The sequence below is a fragment of the Lactuca sativa genome, chromosome 7, assembly GCF_002870075.4.
Source record: "Lactuca sativa cultivar Salinas chromosome 7, Lsat_Salinas_v11, whole genome shotgun sequence".
Lineage (NCBI taxonomy): Eukaryota > Viridiplantae > Streptophyta > Magnoliopsida > Asterales > Asteraceae > Lactuca > Lactuca sativa.
Window position 1 is genome coordinate 38234921 of NC_056629.2, and position 21994 is coordinate 38256914.

General features: G+C 33.3%; 2 protein-coding genes across 2 annotated transcripts; one reads left to right on the forward strand and one right to left on the reverse strand.

Moving 5' to 3' along the window:
* The first annotated feature begins 3293 nt into the window (after window positions 1-3293).
* On the forward strand, window positions 3294-7728 carry LOC111880715 (potassium channel KAT3). Its single transcript, XM_023877135.3, has 11 exons — window positions 3294-4080; window positions 4177-4392; window positions 4665-4820; window positions 5009-5066; window positions 5168-5485; window positions 5640-5879; window positions 6141-6239; window positions 6340-6372; window positions 6494-6679; window positions 6778-7432; window positions 7552-7728. Exons 1-11 carry the CDS (start codon window positions 3908-3910, stop codon window positions 7695-7697), a joined length of 2280 nt encoding a protein of 759 aa, XP_023732903.1. The 5' UTR covers window positions 3294-3907; the 3' UTR covers window positions 7698-7728.
* Window positions 7729-7755: 27 nt separating this feature from the next.
* Window positions 7756-11355, reverse strand: LOC111880716 (mannosyl-oligosaccharide 1,2-alpha-mannosidase MNS3). Its single transcript, XM_023877136.3, has 6 exons — window positions 11066-11355; window positions 9356-10314; window positions 9040-9292; window positions 8684-8881; window positions 8330-8478; window positions 7756-8245 (listed from the first exon to the last, which is right to left on the reverse strand). Exons 1-6 carry the CDS (start codon window positions 11144-11146, stop codon window positions 7984-7986), a joined length of 1902 nt encoding a protein of 633 aa, XP_023732904.1. The 5' UTR covers window positions 11147-11355; the 3' UTR covers window positions 7756-7983.
* Window positions 11356-21994: the final 10639 nt, after the last annotated feature.

Genomic DNA, 21994 nt, shown 5'->3' on the forward strand with positions numbered 1-21994 from the left:
AAACGACTTAATCACTTCAGAACTTATCATCTAATTCACAAAATAACCTCGTATTAAGGTCCTAACCCATAAAGTTGAAGACTTTAAGCCTTTGCATGGCTAAAAAGACCCCAAGGTCCAATTCTAGCATCTTAGCTCCACAAAGAGAAACATTAACCTTGCATGGTTGAACAAAACCCAACAACTTGTCATTTTTATAAACTAGGGACTTCAGAAAATCCTAGATCTATCATCCCAAGTTGTTGGAGTAGCCCATACTCCCAAACACAGCTTAAAAGACCCAAAAATGCATAAACAAGGCCCTAAACTAGATCTAGCATACGAAATCATCAAGTTGAGAGCTTTATATCTCAAATGGCTTGCAAAGTTGATGATGGTTCTGGATCTACAAGCTCAAGCCACACCAAGGCAATCTCCAAGTGTTCTTATTCCTTCAAATCACCAAAAACACCACCAAAACTCACTTCCAAGCTCAAAACTCACAAATGGCACTTAGGGTTTCGCTCTTAGGCTATAGGGGAGTGGAGGCTAACCAAAATATATAACCAAGTCAACATAAGTTGTTTAAATAGGGCACAAACCCTAAAAATTAGGGTTTGTCCCTACTTAGCGTACGCCCAACGTACATGGGCGTATCCGCAACCAACTAATGAGCTAGTATGCCCAACATACTCATAGAGTACGCCCAGTGTACTCATAGAGTACGCCCAGCGTACTCGACTAGGGACTAAAATGAGAAGAATTTACATTAAGGGTTAAAAAGGAACATACCATTAAGTCTCGAATGTTACACCAACCCCCTTTTATCATTTAGTTACTATGGCAACACAATGTATCTTATGCAAAGATATATTTAATTTCATTATTATACCACTATTAATGTGTGGCAATCTAGCAACCCTCCCCATATCAACCAAAATAACTCATGCAACATACAAACATAACAATTTTTGTGCCATAAAACATTGATACACATCCCTATTGGTGGATCTATATGGCAACCAATGAGGATCTGTGTCCTTAGTCCGTTCAAATCAAAGGTGTATTTTTATATAACAATATTTGTATGTCAAATGTTGTCATTGATTGTGTAAATATTTAGATGAAAAGATTTTATAGGTCCGACAATGTGCAGTAAGCGGATGATAAGCTTTATAAATCCAACACTATATCCCTCATTATATTTCCAACAAAAAGTTACCGAGTTGACACCCTTACATCCTTTTTGCCATAGCCTTAATCAATGTGAAACAAAAAGATTTAAGCAAGCATCCTTTTGCATGCAACCATCTATATTTTTTCTAGTTTCCCTTTGACCAACCAATTACTACTTACTTGGATTTTTTAAAACGAGTTTACTAGATTATTGTGGGAGGTGATTCGTTAACTTAAGAAATTGATTCATCCACATAAGATACAATATTTTTAGAGGGGCGGGATTTGAAGCTAATAAGCACAACATTGAAAAGAGTATAAGTGGAGATAGTGTAGGCAAAAGCAAATCAAATTCCCCTTTCAGGTTTGATTCCAAGTTGGATGCGTTCAACACTCCAAAATAATCTCTTCCTTTTATTTTGCTGAGCCAAGTTCTTTTTGCCACCTTATATTCCAAAAGACCTTAATTTCTAATTCATCAAGAATGTATTCCTTTCAATCTTCAAACTCAATATATTTATAAATTAATCAGATACATAGATTCGTACGTATTTAGTTGTCTTTGTTTAAATGGTCAATTCTTATTTAAAACAATCTGATCTTCATGGATTCGAATCTCACACTATTAGATTGTCCTTCACAAGTTACCACGATGCATAGTTCTCCTGCTTAATTTCACAAATTATCGGATAATTGTTTTTGTTGGCTTGTGGAAAAAGCCGACATGTCATACACTTCATGAATCTCAATAATCACTAAACCTGTACCTAGGATACGTTTTTGCACATGGGCAGATTTTTTTTATAGCTTTTATAAAAGATTATATATAATATAATATAACAATGATTGAATGATGATTATATATATCTAGTTATTTTATAAATATTAGGATTCAAGAAAAAAGAAAAGCAAAAGGTAGAAAGAAAACACCATAGAACATCACTGATGCCCATACAAATTCGATCCATCTATGATGGGAGGGTCCAACAACGTCGTAGCTTGGTGTCCACTTCTCCAAAGTGAAAATATACTTAACTTTTTCTTGAAATAATAAATGAATTTGTTCACGTGGATATGGTTGTCAAAAATACAAATCAATATATATATATATATATATAATTATATAATATTCAGTTCACATGTAGATGTGGGTTTGTTGGTTGTTTGCATCACATAATTAATGATTTAATTGATTTATTTCTTACGTTAGAATCAGTTTAAGTAAAACAAAAATAATAAATAAATAGACTTTTTTTTATTTTAATGACGTGTAATAAGAGAGAACTTGTCTCATTGCATGATTAGAAACAATCCTCGACACCTTGGGACATCTGGTTTGATCCATGATTGAATCATCATGTTATTTCGTTTTTGAAAGATCCAAAAATCGATACGTCTAGTAGTTAATGAAACTTTTTTCATTGTCGATAATTGATTATGTATTTGATTGGCCTAGACAGGTTTTAACACTGTTTACATCATAATGAAAATAATATTTATATCTTTTATACAGATAAAAGAACATAAGTGAGTCCAATACATAAACACAGAACGTGTTTTCTCATGTCGTGTGTGACAATCAATCATAATGGCATAGGCTGCCAAAAGACATACCACTTAAACGAACAATCTATGCATAGAGTTCGTTGAAAAACCCTAATAAATTACTTTTTTCTCATATAGGACATAGAAACCCTTTTAATAATATTGGAAATAATTTTAATAATATAAAATTCAAAAGAAATTGGATTTTGTGTATCTAAGCACGTGCAATTGCACAGATCGGTGGATTTGTACATTGACTGCATCATTAGTGCACCAAGGGTCCGACCCCCGTGCATGGGTCCTAACCCACCCTAGCTCATCTACAAGATCATCATTTAGATCCACACATACATCTTTAAGATCAACTCTTTTGCACTTTTTCACTAGAAACATGGTGTACTGTGTTTTATATGGAGTATACTAGAACCAATTCATACATCGACAAAACAAAAACTCATTTAAAAATGTGGATCAAGGTGGGACATGGGATTGCTTTCGATCTTTTATCTATGCAAAAGGCATATCAGTATTTAGTCCAGTCCAGGTCAGTCCAAAAGACATATCAGCATTCAGTTCAGTCAAGTCCAGTTCAGTCCAGAAGACATATCAGTATTCAGTCCAGTCCAGTTCAGTATAGAAGGCATGTAGTGATTGGAGTGGAGGATACAGTGTAAGAGTGAGTCGCATATTCTAGGATTGTGGATTTGACTCAAAGTTAAATTAACCTTTAAAAGAGTGAAGAAGGAGAGATTAGAGAGGCATCTTTGGTTTGAAGCCGAGAATGTCACTTCTTCAAGGAAAGATAGAGAGATTCCATTGGCCCATTCCCTTGTTTTAAATCGCAACACTTAAGCCTCTGGTCTGGTCCATTTATAGAATATGACATGAAATCACCACCCCATTAAATTTCTTATATCCTAATTCCATTCCCCTCCACTCCCAATTCCAATCCTAGGACCATCACCTCAAATGCATCATATCTCACAGCCTAATGTCCACCACTTGAATTAAACCAAAAGCCAAAAAAAAAAAAAAAAAAAACCACGAAAACCTCGTGAGATTTCACCACCCACCAATCCATACTTGATACTTGTACTATATATAAACTCCTTCCTTCACCCATACTTTTTACCATTCACCGCCATGCTACCACCACCACCACCACCCTCCTCCTCCTCCTCCTCCTCTTCCTTTCTCTGACACCAGAATGTCATTTTCCGGCAACACCACCTTCCTACGATGCTTCAAGTTCGACGATTTCCCAACCGGAAAAACCACCGGTTTATACTCCAGCGATATCCTCCCGTCTCTCGGAGCCAATTTTAACCGCTCAGTTTCACTACGGAAATACACAGTTTGCCCTTTCGATAGACGTTACAGGTGATGATGCCGCCATGTTGACTTTGGTCAAACCACCACTTTCCACCACCTTCTAACCATATTTTTCTTCTTAATTAATTCTTGTTACTTCTTCAGGGCCTGGGAGATGTTTCTGATTATTTTGGTAGTTTATTCGGCTTGGATTTCGCCATTTGACTTCGGGTTTCTTGACGATAAAGAAGGCACCCTACGGATCTTTGACAACATTGTCAATGGCTTCTTTGCCATTGATATTGTTTTAACCTTCTTCGTGGCGTACCTCGATTCTCAGTCTTATGTTCTTGTTGATGATCACAAGAAAATAGCATTAAGGTCAACAACCAAACATGCCATGATTTTAACAACTTATTTTTTGTTAGTTGGTTATAACATCCTACTTTCTTTCTTTCTCATTACAATAGTACTGGAGTTCGAAAAATCTACCCAATTATATATTGCTATGATTTTGGGTAGATTTTTCGAAACACAATAATGCAGCAATCGAAAGAAATGAAAATAGAATGGTATATAAAACAAATAAATAAAGTATTATAATGCAAAATTACCAATGAGAAAATGTTGGCATTGTGAATTGTGATATATAGGTACCTATCAACATGGTTCATTTTCGATGTTAGCTCAACTGTGCCATTTCGATCTCTTAGCCTCCTTTGCACAGATCGTAAAAGTGAGATTGGGTTCCAAGTACTCAGCATGCTTAGATTATGGCGTCTTAGAAGAGTTAGCTCTCTTTTCGCAAGGTAATTAATTAATGTGTTTTTTTTTTTTTTTTTGGTTTTCAATAAGCTATAAATCAATCAAAGGGTGAGAAAGTATTAAGTGTTTTTTTCTAAAAAAAACTTCCCTACTTTTAAAGCACAAAAATCTTCCAAATTTAGGTATACCCAAAAACACACCAAGTGACAAAAACCTTTATGCTTCAATTCAGGCTTGAGAAGGATATCCGCTTCAACTATTTTTGGATCCGTTGCACAAAGCTAATCTCGGTATGAGACGTGACATTTTTAAATTTTAATTATAAGAACAAGGGCGAATTAGTCCATTCTGAAAATTATCGTTTGCTTAATTATCTCGACTTGAAAATTAGGTGACTCTCTTCGCAGTTCACTGTGCGGGATGCTTTAACTATTTGATAGCGGATAGATATCCGGACCCACGTAAAACTTGGATCGGTGCGGTTTATCCGGATTTCAAAACAGATAGTATTTGGAACAGGTATGTGACGTCACTGTATTGGTCAATTGTAACTTTGACCACAACTGGTTATGGAGACTTCCATGCTGAGAATGCAAGAGAGATGTTGTTCGATATTTTCTATATGTTGTTCAACTTGGGATTAACAGCTTACATCATCGGGAACATGACCAATCTTGTCGTTCATTGGACTGGCCACACCAGAGATTTTGTACGTTCTTTTTTCTTTTTTTATTAAAATATTGTATTTTGAAAAAAAAAAAAAAAAAAATCTATCTGAAAATATATCCAATTATAACAGTGAAAATCGTTTTTTTGTATTTGGATGTTACTTTTTTTTAATCCTAAGTTTACTTGTGGTGTAGAGGGATAAGGTGAGTGCTGCTTCAGAATTTGCAAAACGGAATCATCTTCCTCCACAGATAAAAGATCAAATATTATCTCACATATGTTTGGATTATAAAACGGAGGGATTAAAACAGCAAGACACTTTAAACTGTTTGCCAAAAGCAATCCGTGCAAGCATTTCACGCCATCTTTTTTACCCAATTGTGCAAAACGTTCATTTGTTTCGTGGTGTTTCCCATGAGTGCCTTTTCCAGCTGGTAATCTTCTTTTCTTAGTGTAAAATGACAACACTGGACACGATTGGACAATGTAATTTTCAACAACAATGAGGGCATTTATGTCTTTTGTACAAATCAAAGACTCAGAATGATGCCCATTTTTGTTCCATTGACATCTGTTTAAGTTCAAAGCACATCAAATACAAATACATTACAAGACCATCATGTTTTGTTGTGCCTTGATAATATTAATACAAATTTCTCAGGGTTAATAATGTAATTTTACAATGTTGTGAAAAGGTTTCTGAAATGGAGGCGGAGTACTTTCCATCAAAGGAAGTTGTGATTCTACAAAACGAGACTCCAACGAATTTGTACATACTGGTTACAGGAGCAGTGGTAAGTGAACTTAATTAATAAATTAATAATCGTCTCATTTTTTTTAGAAACTAAAAAAAAATGAAATTAAATGGTTTGGTAATTTATTTTCCTGTGGCAGGATATAATTGCACATAATGAAGGCCAAGATCAGGTATAGTATTCCAATTGTACTGATGTTGATGGGACATATAGTGCAATTTTTTGTCCCATCAATCTCAAAAGACATGATGTCCTTATCCACATCATTGAAAAAGACGTAAATGCCCTTGTAGGTGGTAGGAAAGGCTGTGTCAGGAGAAATGTTTGGTGAAACTGGAGTTTTATACAATACGCCTCAGCCATTCACATTCCAGACAACTGAGATTTCTCAGATACTACGGATGGAGGGTTCTGCATTACTCAGGATTATTCACACAAATACACAAGATGGATTCATCATCATGAACAATTTTTACATGGTAAGTAATTTACCATTTTAACCCTAGGAAAGGCCACTTTATCAAATATGATCTTCTAAACAATATGTATAACTAACTGTCTGTTTGTTTATTAACAGAAACTAAAAGGCCTGGAAAGCTTTGGACATGCTAATCAAGCTTTGGTTTCTAGCGAGTGGTCAAAAGTGGAGAATTCTTCCACTGATTTACATAATTATACAAGTGATATAGACTATATAGATTCAGATGATATAAAAAACCAACAACAGATGAACAATTTTAGACAAAATAAGAAGGAAATGAATGTGAAAGTCAATTTACCAGCAGAAGAAGGTCAAACGGCTCTTCATGTTGCTGTGAAGAAAGGGCATTTAGAAATGGTGAGACTTCTTCTAGAAGGAGGGGCAAATGTGAACAAGCCGGATTTACGAGGGTGCACACCGAAAACTTTAGCTCAACAGCAAGGAAACAAAAGCATATATAACCTCTTAATAAGCCATGAAAATAAAAGAAGCGAACACAAAATAGAATTTGTGGAGCCCGAAACAATAAATACTACAACATACTTACATACAATAAACCGGGACCCGAGTTGTTCCACCTCATCTTCAGAGCCTACAGCAAGCAGTTCCACTTCCACCAGTCAAAAAATCAAAAAGTCAATGAGAAGGGTGACTATTCATGCAAAGTTTAAGATGAAAAAAACATCAGGAAATCAGCTTCCAAAGCTCATAATCTTACCAGATTCGTTAGAAGAATTGTTGATCTTTGCAGGTATGTTCTCTATCTATCTATTGTGAATTAATATTTAATAATCAAATCATGAAACCTAATAGTAGAAAGTTTAATAAAAATGATGATTGATGAATGATGATGTGTGCTTTGACTTGTAGGTCAAAAGTTTGGAGGGTGTAATTTTGTGAAAGTTGTCAACTCGGAGAATGCAGAAGTAGATGATTTGAGTGTAATAAGAGATGGGGATCACTTGTTTCTCCTTTCAAATGATTGTGAATGTAGGGATGATTATAATGTGACTTAGAAGCAATAATATATAATGGAAATTAAATGAATTTCAACTTCAATCAAAATCTAAAAACTTGGATAATCTTAACTCATCATCATTGCCTTCAAAAGCAAACCAGTTACAACAAGAGATATTCTATCTTTTTTTTTTTTTTATGCGTTCACTGAATAACAATTATCAACATGATCATATCCTATTTGCTTCCCTTTTGAGTAATTGTTGATGTGTACCCATTTTACCCCTGTTGGTGTTTGTAGTTCAACTCAAATGATATAATATGGGTTGTTGAAAGAGGAATGGATTATTCCTTTTTGGTTGTTGTTGTTATGATGGGAATAGGGTGAGCTTCTGTGTTGAAGACAAATTGGGTCAATGGGATAACGTTACTTTCTCCAAATAATAAATATAAATATTTTAGGGTTTCACCCAAGAAAAAAGTCTCCATTTTGTCTCTTCTTCTAGGAGGAAGCATGGTGACATCATCAAGAGAGGTATAGCCACCAGATTCAACCTTTGTGTACTTCTCAAACGCCTCAAAAATTGACCAACCCCATTCACGATATCTAATAATAAAAATTAATATTATATTAGAAAAAAGAATATACATAATCAAGATTAAAAAAAAAAGTAATAATAATAGAACATACTTTGAATCTTCTGTGATGCGATATAGAACAAACAATGATTCAACGGTTTCAGGGCGCAAAAGGTTATGGCGATCAGCATGTTTGATGACAATGTCATGAATATACTCTGAACTCTTGTTTCCTCCATCAAGATTTTCCTCAGAGTAACCCTGATTTATCAAAAAAACAAGTAACATCTGAATAAAAATAAGTCACCACTATAGATCTGTCCAGATTAAGTCTATTGAGTCGAAAAGAAGCAGCACCTGAATGATCTTATATAGACAGGATATGGATAATGGACATGGGAAACAATAAAAAAAAACACTTTTTTTATGAGAAGAAAACATAATAAATAATAAAGAAAAAACAAACCTCTGAATTGAAATAAGCAATCTCTGGAGCCAAACCAGTAGAAGTGACAGAATACATCTCATAGCAAGTTTTAGCAAGATCTTCTGCAAGTTTTAAATTTTCTAGGTCTTCAAAAGTGAGCAGATTTTCTTCCATTGCCTTTGCTTTTGTAATGCCTTTAGTGGCTCCAAGTGCAAGAGTCCCAGGCAAGAAGCAGACCTGAAATTTTGAGATTATTATTTTTTATATATTTAGTTAAATAAATTTCAAAGATTACATTTTTGTAGCATATTAAAAACGAATAACAAACTTTATTTGAAACAATTCCTATGATAAATGAACACCATAAGATGATATATTTTATATATAAAACTTACAAGATGATCCATTTTGGGACTAAAGCCACCTTCAACACCACCAGGCAACTCCCCCACAAAAACCAGCCCATTTGGCTTTGATTTTTTAACAAGAAGATGTTTGACACCTTTCATTGCTTCTTCATACATTTCATGCAAATAACTCCAGTTATTTTGTCTCTGTTGAAGCCAAACTTTGATAAGGTATTCATAATAACTGTCTCCTCGTGAACCTAGTCTAATATTATTTCCAGAAAATTCACCAGAAGAAGGGCTGCAATATAAAATTAAATAATAAGAATAACCACAGTAGAAAAGGACTAGTTAACATTCATACCTAATGTAGATTGGAACAAGTCCTTCAACTTTCGGGAGAGTTTTCATATGTTCCAACACTTTCATTGATTCAACACTATACTTTGGATCACCAGTAAGAAAACTTAAATAATTAAACTCAAGCTGTAAAGTGGAAGCTTCTGAAGTGCTGCTTAACCCATCAGGAGCAGGATGAGCTTTGTGATCTTGCAAAACAACATCACTGAAGGGAATAGCAGTTGGACTTGAAGTGAAGGCAGTTAAAAGAACATCTGCCAAATTCTTAGCATTTTCTAGGTATACAGAAGGTTTAGGTCCATTCTTTGTTGAGTTTGGATTCATTTCACTTAAATGATAAGCACTCAAAAGTCCACCAACAACACGTATGGTTGTTTCAAACAGATTCACTTGACCTTTATTACATATTCTTTCTGGAAGATTCTTTTCAATCCAAGAACCTGCTTCAGAAGCAACATCATCAAGTCTCATGATCATGGCTGTATCTAGAGCATCCACAACAGTAGCACCTAATCCTCCTAACCCATCAATACCCTTTTGACTTAATGGCATAAGTTCATCATAACCCATTGCATACTTTTTGTATCCAGACCATGCATGAATAAATGCCTTTTTAACACTTTCTTGCTTAGCCACCCATTCAGAATCAAGATTTGATTTTGCAGGGTTGTGTGTGGATTTATTGCTGATATTCATTTCATCTGGAGACAAATGAGGTGGAAGCCTGGGTGGTTTTCTCCAAAATCTTTTGACTCCAATGCCACCACCATCCATGATGGAATTATCACCTTGTTTAGACCCAATAGCTCTAGCTACACCACTAGTTACAGAATGGATAGGACTTGCATGAGTGATCACAAGATATGTCAAACCAAAGATCATTAATACAGCTAGAAACTTTCCTGTGCTACATGACATACATTCACGCTTCATTTTATTGGTCAAAAATGTCTGTGAAATGACCTGCATAAATAAGGGATAACCATTAAACATGAAGTGGAAGTGACTGAATAGTGACAGTTAGTTAATAAGTAAAACTCAATAGGAGGTTGAAAAGGGAAAGTGAATCCATGAGTTGTGAGAATCATAAGGTGCTTGGTGATTCAAATCATGCTATTTGATTTGATTTATGATGTAAATGACCCAAAACTCAATTCCAAAATAAAACCTTGATTTTTCATTGCATTGATGAAAGTGAAACGCCCTTGTATCTGCTAATCAAGTGTATTATACAAAATTCTGCTATTAGGTTCGTATTAATCATTCATGAAAATAGTACAGAGATCCTGGATTTACTCACGAATCCACAATCACAAGGTTCAATTCGTGTTATATATGTACACATAATACTTAACTGTTCCAGTAAAATTAAAGCAAATCCATAATTCAATTTGGATTAATCATTCACGAAAACAGCAAACAGATCCTCGATTCTACTCATAAATCCATGATCACTGGCGTGCGTCAATTCACGGAACTTATAGTTTAAACATCAATTTCCCCACCGCATTTAGAACAATATATCAAGCTCAAATAGTTATTCAGCTAAATTCCAGCAAAGATACGAACGCAATCAAAACAATGACAAAATGCCAATAACATACTCAATTTCGATCAAAATCTAAAATTAAAATTCATTTGGGTCCAAACAAAACAAACCGCCTGCGAAATAGCAGTAGACAAAGTCATAGATCCAACTTACAAACAAACATACCTGGAACAAGGATCGTCGGCGAAACTTGGCGTTATCGTATTGTATGTCTTTGATAGAGTAGGGCAATGTTTTAGACGACATTAACCCGATGTTAAATGGGAATTGAGAAAAGCTAGGGTTTTAGATTCCAGATCTGTGTTACTATAAATATAATTTATGTGTTAACGTAGGAGCAGGAGTAGGAGATGGAATCCAGTCTAGAGAGAGACTTGGGAGGACGTTTGGTGTTGAAGTTATGTAAGATCGCAAGTCAACGCAAAGATCAAGCTTCTTATATCCGCAAAACAAATTCAAAAGTAGAACGGTTTGATTAATTGATTGGATTAAGATTGGATTGTTTTGGTTTTTTTATTGATTCACAAAACATTGATTGTAAGATCGGATTAATATCGAAAAATTCTATTAAACTCATATTAGTTAGAGGATTGTGTGTACAAATATTTATGAACTTTCGTATAAAAATAATTGTGCACTGTTTGTAATACATGTTTATAGGTAAATTAAAATTTAATTTAAAATAAATGATTACAATTAGTATAAGAAAACATTAATTTGTTTGGTGAAATTCTAAGTCAAAGCTTAGAGGTTCGGGGTTGACTTTCCAAAAATGGAAGATAAGGTATGATTTTTTACTTCACTTATTTAATTAGGCTTTGGATTTAATTTGTAAGATGTTAACATCTTTTGGTTGAATCATAAATTTGAAGACTAAGAATGTTAATTAGGAAGTCGTATTAGAGTTAAATTAGATATTGAAAGTTGACGGGCCATTGTTAGCAAGAAAAATACTAGATCTAAAGCCCTAAATTTCCTTTCTTCTCGTATTTAGTTCCAATTCCAATGAGAAAGAAGATTAGAAATTGAGTTAAATTTTTAGTGCTGTTTTTTTTGCATATTCTTCAGCTAGAGCTTGTAAGATAGGTGATTTAATCACCTATTTGTCATTTAAGCTTCGAATACACAAGTGAATCTCATAAAGCCGAATTTTGTGGTATAATGTTCGATTAAATTGAGTTTACTGTAGAATTTTATCACTAAACTAGTAATATAAGTTCATCTTCATGATTGAAAATGAGTTCATTAAGCTTTATCGGTGGTTTTGAAACTCTATCTTCATGAAATTATCAATCTAATATAATTTGATTTGTAAGCATATAATTAACTCAATGTTATGGTTTGGTCCATTTGGATATAAGTTTAATGATGCAAAGTAAAAAGTACAAATGATAGTGTTGAAACCTTTAATTAGGTCAATTGTGGGTTTATGATGTTTAATAAAGTTTTTGGGTTAAGATTTGATTATATCATTATTGAATCCGTTACATGTTGATTGCATTGTGTTAATAAGGTCTAATTATTCTTTCGAATTATGTATATTCATCCTAATTCCAAGTTATAAATGGAAAAGTCAAAGTCCACTTTCAAGTTTTTGAAGTATAAATTAGAAATTATGTGATGATCTCTTATATTTAAATCTCTGAGATGTACTTTTGGGTCGTCCTAGTACCTTGTCGTAGATCCATATACTCAGCTTCGCTTTGTTGTAGTACACTCTTGGAACTATATTGATCCAAAAACAAAAGTTTGAACTCCTTTTATGTTATTGATTTAGCTAAATCTTCATCAATTGTCTTACTTGTCATCTCCCACCAATATTAGGCTTCAACATGTCTTCTTATTCATATTAGCATATTTGGAATACATAAGATCCATGTCATTGCTTTAATAGGTTCATCGTTTGAAACGTCCCAAAATTTAAGACCAAAAATTTCATTTTATTAACAATAAAACCATCATCCAAAATGTGTTTTTAAAACCAAAAAGGAAAATCAGAGTATGTCAATAATCATCCAAATACATCAAATCAACAAAATGCGGAACAACGTGGTGTATGCGACACGATCAACCTGAGCCCTTTCCCTTCAACATGTCTTTTTATTCATATTAGCATATTTGGAATACATAAGATCCATGTCATTGCTTTAATAAGTTCATCGTTTGAAACGTCCCAAAATTTAAGACCAAAAATTTAATTTTACTAACAATAAAACCATCATCCAAAATGTGTTTTTTAAAACCAAAAAGGAAAATCAGAGTATGTCGATAATCATCCAAGTACATCAAATCAACAAAATGCGGAACAACGTGGTGTATGCGACACGATCAACCTGAGCCCTTTCCCTTCGATCTGGAAGTACCTGAAACATAAACTGAAAAATGTAGCACGAAGCTTAGTGAGTTCCCCAAAATACCCCATAACATACATATCAAACATACCCGACAAGACCCATTCATATGTCTAACTCTCAGGGTGAAAAACATAATTAGGAATCTCATTCATATGTCTAACTCTCAGGGTGAAAAAACCTTTTTACCCTTTCCTCAGTTGGCCCAACACAATGGTTCCAAAAAGCCCCATATGGCCCTAAATTCCTAAATAAGGCCCAAAGCCCATTATGGGCCCAAAATCAGAAAGACTACTAGTCCGACAAGACCCAAAACCCTAATAGTCTAAATATGGCCCAAATCGCAAAAGTCAACAAAAGTTAAGGTTGTTGAGTACGCCCGATGTACTCAGACTTACGCCCAGCGTACGCCATCTTTAGCCAGTACGCGCGGCGTACGAGCTGGATACGCCCTGCTTACTCCGCAGCAAGACCAACTTGCCATTTAGTGCTTAATCAGTTAAGCCACTATGTCCAATTCTCAGATTTTGCCCTAAGTGATGTCTTAACACGTAAATTTGGCAACTTTACTCCTTTGCATGTCTTAATGGGGCCCAACACTCAATAAAATTCCATAATAAGAACCCTAACTCATGCATGGTCCACTATAACTCATCAAGATTTCATTTTTATGAACAAGGGACCTCAAAAATGCCAAGATCTATCATCCTTATCTTTTGGAGTAGCTTATATTCTCATGCATGACTTAAAGGACCATAAAAAGCACAAAAACTAGCCCTAACTAGATCTAACAAAATAAACCATCAAGTTAGGAGCTTTATACCTCAAATAGCTTTCCAAGATGATGATGATTCTTGATCCATAAGATCTAGCCACACCAATGCAACTTCCAAGAGTTCCTCTTCCTTTAAAATCACCAAAAACACACTCAAGGTTCACTTCTAAGCTCAATCACTAAAAAGGGCACTTAGGGTTTCGTTCTTAGGGTTTGGAGATGTGGAGGCTAGCCATAAGAAACTCCCAAAGCAACTTAAGGTGTTTAAATAGGGCACAAACCCTAAAATTTAGGGTTTACCCCTGCTGAGCATACGCCCATCGTATGTGGATGCCTCCGCATCCAAGCCATTGAGCAAGTACGCCAGGCATACTCATAGAGTATGCCCAGTGTACTCGGCTAGGGACCAAAACCACCAATTTTCCGAAGGCCATAACTTCTTCGTTCTAAGTCTAATTTCAAAATTCTTTATATACACGGAAATGTAATGAGAATCTCTACAATTAGATCAATTCTCCTTTGGCTTAGAACTATCACTTTACGGTTATACCCTTGGGCTCTAAAATACAAACCGAAGTCTCGGATCACCTAATCTATATTATCTACATCCAATGTGGGTCTAAATCTCACCTTCCCCAAGGCCCATAGCCTTATGATAACTGATCGTTGGGTCACGGCCACGAATTAGGAAACGATTCGAAACAAGGTGTTACATCTTTAACCTTCTACTATATTATTTTGGCGTTGTTTTGATTTTTTATTGATATTTATCGGATTTTGATACCATATTTATGCATCCACCTTATCCATACGACGAGTCATGTTTCATCGTTGCTCTTACTCCCTTTTCTTGCTAAAGGACGATAGATAATTCTTTCCTAATAATCATCGATCTTAAGCTTTAATTCTCATTTAAGATATGTATGAAGCTCTTTTATCATTCAAAGACTTATGTTCTATTAACCTTATTGAATTAGAACATAATGGAAGCTTAGAGAAAGAGTTTGAGCACAATGCTTGATCTCCAAATCGGAGGTCTTCGATTAGGCAAGGCAAGTATTATGCCCACCATAGGAGGGTTACATCTAGCACCATCGACCACTCCAGTTGTTGTTGATGTCATTGTGATCATCTAAGGTCTATGGTATTTGGAATAACTCTCCTAAACCCTCATGTAATCCTTCATAAGTTCCTTTATGTCCTTAGATTTTAAAATTTTTAGTAAAAAAAGTATCTATTTTGTTTTCCAAACCCGTTAAGGAAACGTATTTTTGTTTAAGACATAACTTTCTCATGTAAAGTCCAAAACACTTTATTATTTTTAAGTCACTTCCTCTTTTTTATCATTAGTACACATACCAACAAATATAACACCTAAAGTCTCACTATAATTGGACTTGTACAATAGGATCAAATAAAACACAAATTAAGAAACTTATAAAATCTTAATTAACACTTTGTCAGATGGCTTACATCATGTAATACTATCGTAACTACTTACTTATAATACATGCATCATATTCCAACATTTATAGTATTCAAAAGCACATTATATGTCAAATAAGGTCATACAAATTCCATTATTCTTTTAGGAATTATTCCAAATTGCATTGTTACTAATCAGGGGTGGTTCCACTATAGTGCCCAACAACCTTTGTTTTTTTCGGACGCAATGTAAAAAATATTCGAATTTTTCATTTTTTTCTACTATTGTGTCACTACGTAAAAAAAGGTGTCACCAAAAACACCTACTACGAAATTATGTGTCTGCCCTGTTACTAATAGTGGAAAAACATGCACAGGGACTTGCGAGTTTTTTTTACAAAAAATTTCACATTAAATCGCCATGCTTTCAATCTTAGACAAAATGATGGCATAAATCATAATCACATAAAAATGATGTAAATAAGTCCATACACATTCCATAACACTAAAAATGCATACTTGATTAATACATAGGGCTCAACATATAATTTCCCTTTTTTTGTGCACAAGGTGCAAAACCTTGATACATATTTCCGTACTTAGAGTTTCTTTACTAACATACACATCTTCCTTGACATATACACAATGATAAAACTTAGTGTATCCATATTTTTAGGATTTTACACTTAGGTCATCTCCAATGGTGAGGAGTTTAATCTCATTAAACTCAAAATACACATTGTGGATTAAGGACATGACACTCAATAGAACGAGGAGTTCAACCCCCATTGAACTCTACTCTCTCTCTCTCTCTCTATCTATCTCTCTCCACACACACACACACATAAATAACATGACAATCCATTAAATTATATGGATTTTAATGGAGTGTAGAGTTTAATAAGTAAAATTGTATAGTGAGTTAAATGTATATGTGGCAACCCATTAAACTCATATGAGTTCAATGCATTTCAAATGACCTTACTTGCAACATTAGAATTTGGCCCATTAATTTCATTTATTGTTTAGGTATATATGTTTAAACTTTTTAATGGGAAAATGTCTTTTGGTACATTGAAAGAAGAAATAAACATTTTCTACTTTATAAAGTTTTATTTTTAGTATTTTACTAATATGATTAAAAGCTTAGGCTAAAGGGGTTGGGTTGGATTTGGTGATTGGGCTAGTCAAATTAGTCTTGAATGACTTGAATTTATGGGGTCTCATTGACTAATTAAATTATTTTTTAAATATTAATTTCGATTTTGACTTTTTATTTATTAATTAAATCCGTTGATTTGGTTTAACTGCTTTAACAGTTATTTTCGGGTTTAGCAGTTTTTTTGGAAGGACAGACAGTTAATAACAACCTATATATATATATATATATATATATATATATATATATATATATATATATATATATATATATATATATATTACTAGTTTATAACCCGTGAGAACCATGGTTATAAAATTAATTAAACTTTCATAGTAAAACTTAAAATTATTAATCAATTATTTCAAATAAATTATTTTAAATAAATTATTAATTAAAAGATATTTTTTTAGTTATATAAAATTATAATTGTTTATTTAAATAAATACATGAAATTATATCACCTTATAATATATATTGATTTTTATTTTATTTTGTATTCTAATGTTATTAATCTAATGTAATTAGAGTGTGAAATTTAAATTTTGAAATTTGAAATGAAGAATCAACTATCAGATATTAATTTAATATAATTAGAGTGGAAAATTTAAAATTGATAATTAATAGGTTAACATGTGGCATATAATATTAATAAGGATTTCTAATATTATGACACTTGTCAATAGGATAATAAATTTATTTATTTATTAGAATAGAAAAAAAAAATTATTACTTTTGTGGTAACAAGGAGAATAAACTTATTTATTTATTAGAAGAGAAAGAATTTATTGATCGCATACTTTTGTGGTAACAAGGTAAAAATGACTAGTCTCGCCACACATACGATAATCATATCATGAGTTGGGTTCCCTGCCATGACACCTCGACGTTCCTCTCATATCATGTCCTTCCTCCTTCCTGGACCTATTCCTTTTCCAAGCTTCACGCTTCAACTTATCAAACATTCAACCCTACAAGCTAACAATTTTTAACATTGTCGATGCCTTCTAACTTAGCTCACATATGTAAGCAACTCATGAGTCAAACAAAAAATACTACAAATCAAAGAAACGCTAGTCGTTTTGACTTGCCTTTAGAGAAAATATTCAATCTACTGCCTTGAGTTTTTGTGCTTCTTGAATCCATAACTTTGTTTTTTCAATGCATATTTCTTGATCAATCAGACCACGTGAATCCCCAAAACGTTGGCACTAAATTTGGCCAAATCTACTCCTTCGGTTACTCGTTGAGAACATGCATGCGATCAAGAACAACATGAAATCCTTCTAATTAATTCAAACGAAAATCCTCCCATGCTAGAGCTCTGATACTAATTTGTAATGCATCAAACGTGATTGCACTTGTTTGTGGAATGAATCGAACAAAGAAATTGCTTCTGTATAATGATCACAAAGATTTTATTATCTGCATATGTGTATACATCACGAAGAAAAAGAAGTAGAAGCAAATCTGAAAAGCCGATCTCTAAACACACTTTTTATGTATTGGTCAAAGACAAACCCACACTTTGAACTTTCTCTTTATTTACATTTCACCCCTAGACTTTGATTTTAAGTCACCGGACTCCCTTAACTGTGTGAACGGTCCATATATGCCACATGAGATGGATTGTTTTATACATATGCACTGATTCATTTATTACAAAATTAAGTGTTTTAATTTTATCATTTTGTGATGTATTAGTTAAAGATTTTTCATCATCTATAATCAAATCTGAAAACTATATAAACTTTTCTAATAAACAAGTTTATCTCACAATAAGTCAAATTTAATTGACTATAGAAAACAAATAAGTTAGTTTTCAATATACTAATAACAAGTACATAGAAAACGTAACCCCCTCTTGTAAACATTGAAAAATTGAAACAGGTCCATGGTTTAAGCATTATTTTATATATTTGGTTTATAAACGTAGATTTGATATAGAGACTATAATCATAATTTGTGAGCTAAAAAACATTAGAATTAAAATCGATTTTTATTAAAGCACTGAAAATTTACCATGATTTGAATTCCTAATAATCCGTTAATTTTCTATCACACCAAAAAATATGAATTATAAGCTATTAAATTGCAAAATAACATGAAACTCATCCCTTTCATTTCTTTAATCTTATCATACTTCTACTCACAACAAGAATTACATTCATTAACCGAAACCAAAAACAAGATCATATAAGTGTGTCATCTGCTCATTTGACCAAAAAAAAATCTAATATCTACAGATTGCCCACACAAGAACTCAAAAGAAGAAGAAGAAGAAGAAAGAAGCTTCAAGATCGATTGATGATGATTCATGGGTTTTCCATATTTTGAGGTTTACGGCTGGAGAGTGCGCAGAGACTAGCAACGGAATTTGGGTAGTCATTGTGGCAAGAAGATGAACCAGAAGGTGGCACAATACCCTTCGGAAACATGACGGAGAAAACCCTATCATCATCCCGATCGACTTCATCTTTGTTCCTGTTGTTTTTCATCGTTTCTGATCGTTTTTTGTTCTTGTTAGCGAACAAGACCTGTCTTCTTTTATGGTGTTTGTTGTAAGTCAAGAAAATAGACGACGTTTTCTTGTTCTTGAATTCCCGCGTTGGTGGTGGTGGTGGTGGTGCAGCGGAGGAGACCATTTTGAAGGAGGAAGAGATGAGGAGTAACATTAAGAAAATGAGGAAAAAGACGACGTTCCTGAAAACCATACTGAAATTCATGAGTAAGATATTGAATCACTGGATCTGTAATGGGATTTTGTGCTGAATTTTATTAGTAGGTGTTTGTGTGTGAGTGTAGAGAAAGAGAGAGAGAGAGAGAGAGAGAGAGAGAGTCATCGTGTGCATATATATGATCCGATTAACTCGTTTGCAAGGTACAAGAGTAGCCGAGTAGGCACCCGAAATTCAAGATTGTACATATTCATAATGGGATCTATAAAAAAAAGTATATTTTGTAGAAATTTTTCTAACTGTTAAGAATTAATAATGTGTTTGGATAAATTAGTTTATAGCCAATGAGATCTTATTAAAATTAAGTTATTAATATTTTGCATAAATGCAAGGTTTTTATATTGAAACCATAATATATAAATATGTATTAATTATATTAATCGTATGTTTCATGCACTATGGTAATGTTAAGTGAAGAAAAAAAATATCAGCAAGAACCAAACATCACGAATATATACAACGATGGTCTTTTGGTAATTAAAGCGAACATAGACCTTCATGTTCTCAAGAGCAAATTAGCTTATGTGATTGTGCACTCCACATCTACAAACTCATTTTAAAGTTGCATATTTAATGTAAAATACAATTATAATATAACTAATACATATTTATACATAACATTATGGTTTAAATGTTAAAAAAAAACTTATATTTATATAAAAATATGGTTTTTAAAATTTAACATACACACACATACACACACACACACACACACACACACACATATATATATATATATATATATATATATATATATATATATGATTTCAAATGGAAATGATCAATATTGAACAAAATTGAAAAAAAAAAATAATGTTCGATTTGGAACAAAAAATGGAGTGTCAAAACTGAAAAAAAAAATCCTAGTGTCAAAATTGAAAAAAAAAAAAGTGCAAACTTAGTATCTTTGGTGAAAAAAAAATCAATTTTGACACGTCAGTATGTCACGTCATCTAAACGGACATATCATCATGTCGTGTCAGTAGACAACCTATTTGACCAGTCAAGTGGTTAGAATTCTAAAAAATTAAAAAATACATGGTCAAATTAATTTAAGACATAATAAAACACAGTGTCAAATTAGAATTTTGATGTAAACTTAGTGACTTTAGTGTTATTTTCCTTTAAGAGATTTAAGAACTCTTTTATCAACGTAGACCTATCAGTTTAATTTTTATTATATATTTAAAAAAAATAGGAAAATAGTCCAGGTTTGTTGTTTTCTTTAAATGAAGTTTAAAATTTTTTAAATCTGTAAATATAGTTTCTTTATAGAGGGTTTGATTTCAATTTTGGTCTCTCTTTTTAACACCATTATATTATATATTTTATGGTTTTGGTATTTCGGTGTTGTAAGTATTGTATATTATTCATTTGCTTATGTTGAGTTTTGCGTGGAGATTAGCTCTTGGTGAGGCAACCAAAATGGGTTAATACATCAATGATCTACCTTGGAACTACAAGTTGAACTTTGGAGAGTCGGCTACTTCGGTTATGGCAATGACGAAGGCATGAAAGTTGAGAAAACTTTGGAAGAACGAAACAAGGATAGAATCGAAACCGCAAGTAACAAGAGGAAACATGAAAGAAGTGTAGGAGAAAGAAACAATCAAGATTTTAAGAAGAAAAAGTATGAATAAGGGAGCAAGATTTAGGATGGCTAATCCAAACCCTTTGTGAAGGACGAGAATAAATGCTACAAATGTGGAGACAATGGGCACATCACGAACACTTGTCTTAAAGGAGTAAAGTATTACAACTACAATAATTTTCGGCACATTGCATCAAATTGTCCCAAATCAAGCAAAAATGGAGTGGAAGTATGAAGGATGAACCACCAAGACCAGAGGGTTGAGCATTTCATATTACTGAGGTAGAGGCACGAGATGAAGTAGATGTAATGTCATATATATTCTTGATGGTGGAATGAAGATCTAGAATTGAATTTCAATTCATTAAGGGATTTAAAAGCTAGGAATGCAATCTAACATTTGAAGATATCATCTCTTACTCTCATATTCTTAAATCGAACCTATGGTTTGGGGATTTGGCCCAAAATCCAATGATGGTGCTTCTAATTATGATTAGATATAAATTCATGTAAGGTTTTATTGTTAGAACTCACATCCTTCATTGAATCAATCCCAATTTGGTTTTGATGGAGGTTTGGTTAAGATGTTGAGCTTTAAACTTCATTGATGGAGGGAATTCTTTATCTATTAGTTCAAATGAGTTGTGGTGTAACGCCCCGTTTATTTAAATAAATTAATAAATGTAAGTCCCAGACTAATTTGTGAAGAATTTTGAAAGTCGAGGGTTAAAAGTGTACGTTCAGGACTTAAATTGAAAAGATTTGAAGGCTTAAGGGTTTATTGGTGATTTAGGGATCTGTTATGAAAGAAATTTATGGGATCAGGGTTTAAAAAGTAAGTTTTGGATTCAGTTTGTAAAGATTTCTGAGGGCAGGGTCTATTTGGTATGTTTTGGACTTAGTTTGAAAACAAATTAGGATGGAGGGGCTGAAGTTGAATAAATTGATCAAAATTTAATGAAGATCGGGTATATAAACCTGTTACTATGCTAAAACCCTAAACCTAGTCTCAGCCGCCGGGTAGAACCTTTCAGCCGCCATCACCGGACTTCCTC

What these genes read in the sequence shown, in the direction of transcription:
- LOC111880715 (XM_023877135.3), top strand. Translation starts at nt 3,908, where the DNA reads ATGTCATTTTCCGGCAACACCACCTTCCTACGATGCTTCAAGTTCGAC. An exon ending in GTTGCACAAAGCTAATCTCG is followed by an intron (nt 5,067 to 5,167) that starts GTATGAGACGTG and finishes CTTGAAAATTAG; the next exon opens with GTGACTCTCTTCGCAGTTCA. An exon ending in ATAATGAAGGCCAAGATCAG is followed by an intron (nt 6,373 to 6,493) that starts GTATAGTATTCC and finishes ATGCCCTTGTAG; the next exon opens with GTGGTAGGAAAGGCTGTGTC.
- LOC111880716 (XM_023877136.3), bottom strand. Translation starts at nt 11,146, where the DNA reads ATGTCGTCTAAAACATTGCCCTACTCTATCAAAGACATACAATACGAT. An exon ending in CTTGTTCCAATCTACATTAG is followed by an intron (nt 9,293 to 9,355) that starts GTATGAATGTTA and finishes TTTATATTGCAG; the next exon opens with CCCTTCTTCTGGTGAATTTT. An exon ending in TTGCTTATTTCAATTCAGAG is followed by an intron (nt 8,479 to 8,683) that starts GTTTGTTTTTTC and finishes TTGATAAATCAG; the next exon opens with GGTTACTCTGAGGAAAATCT.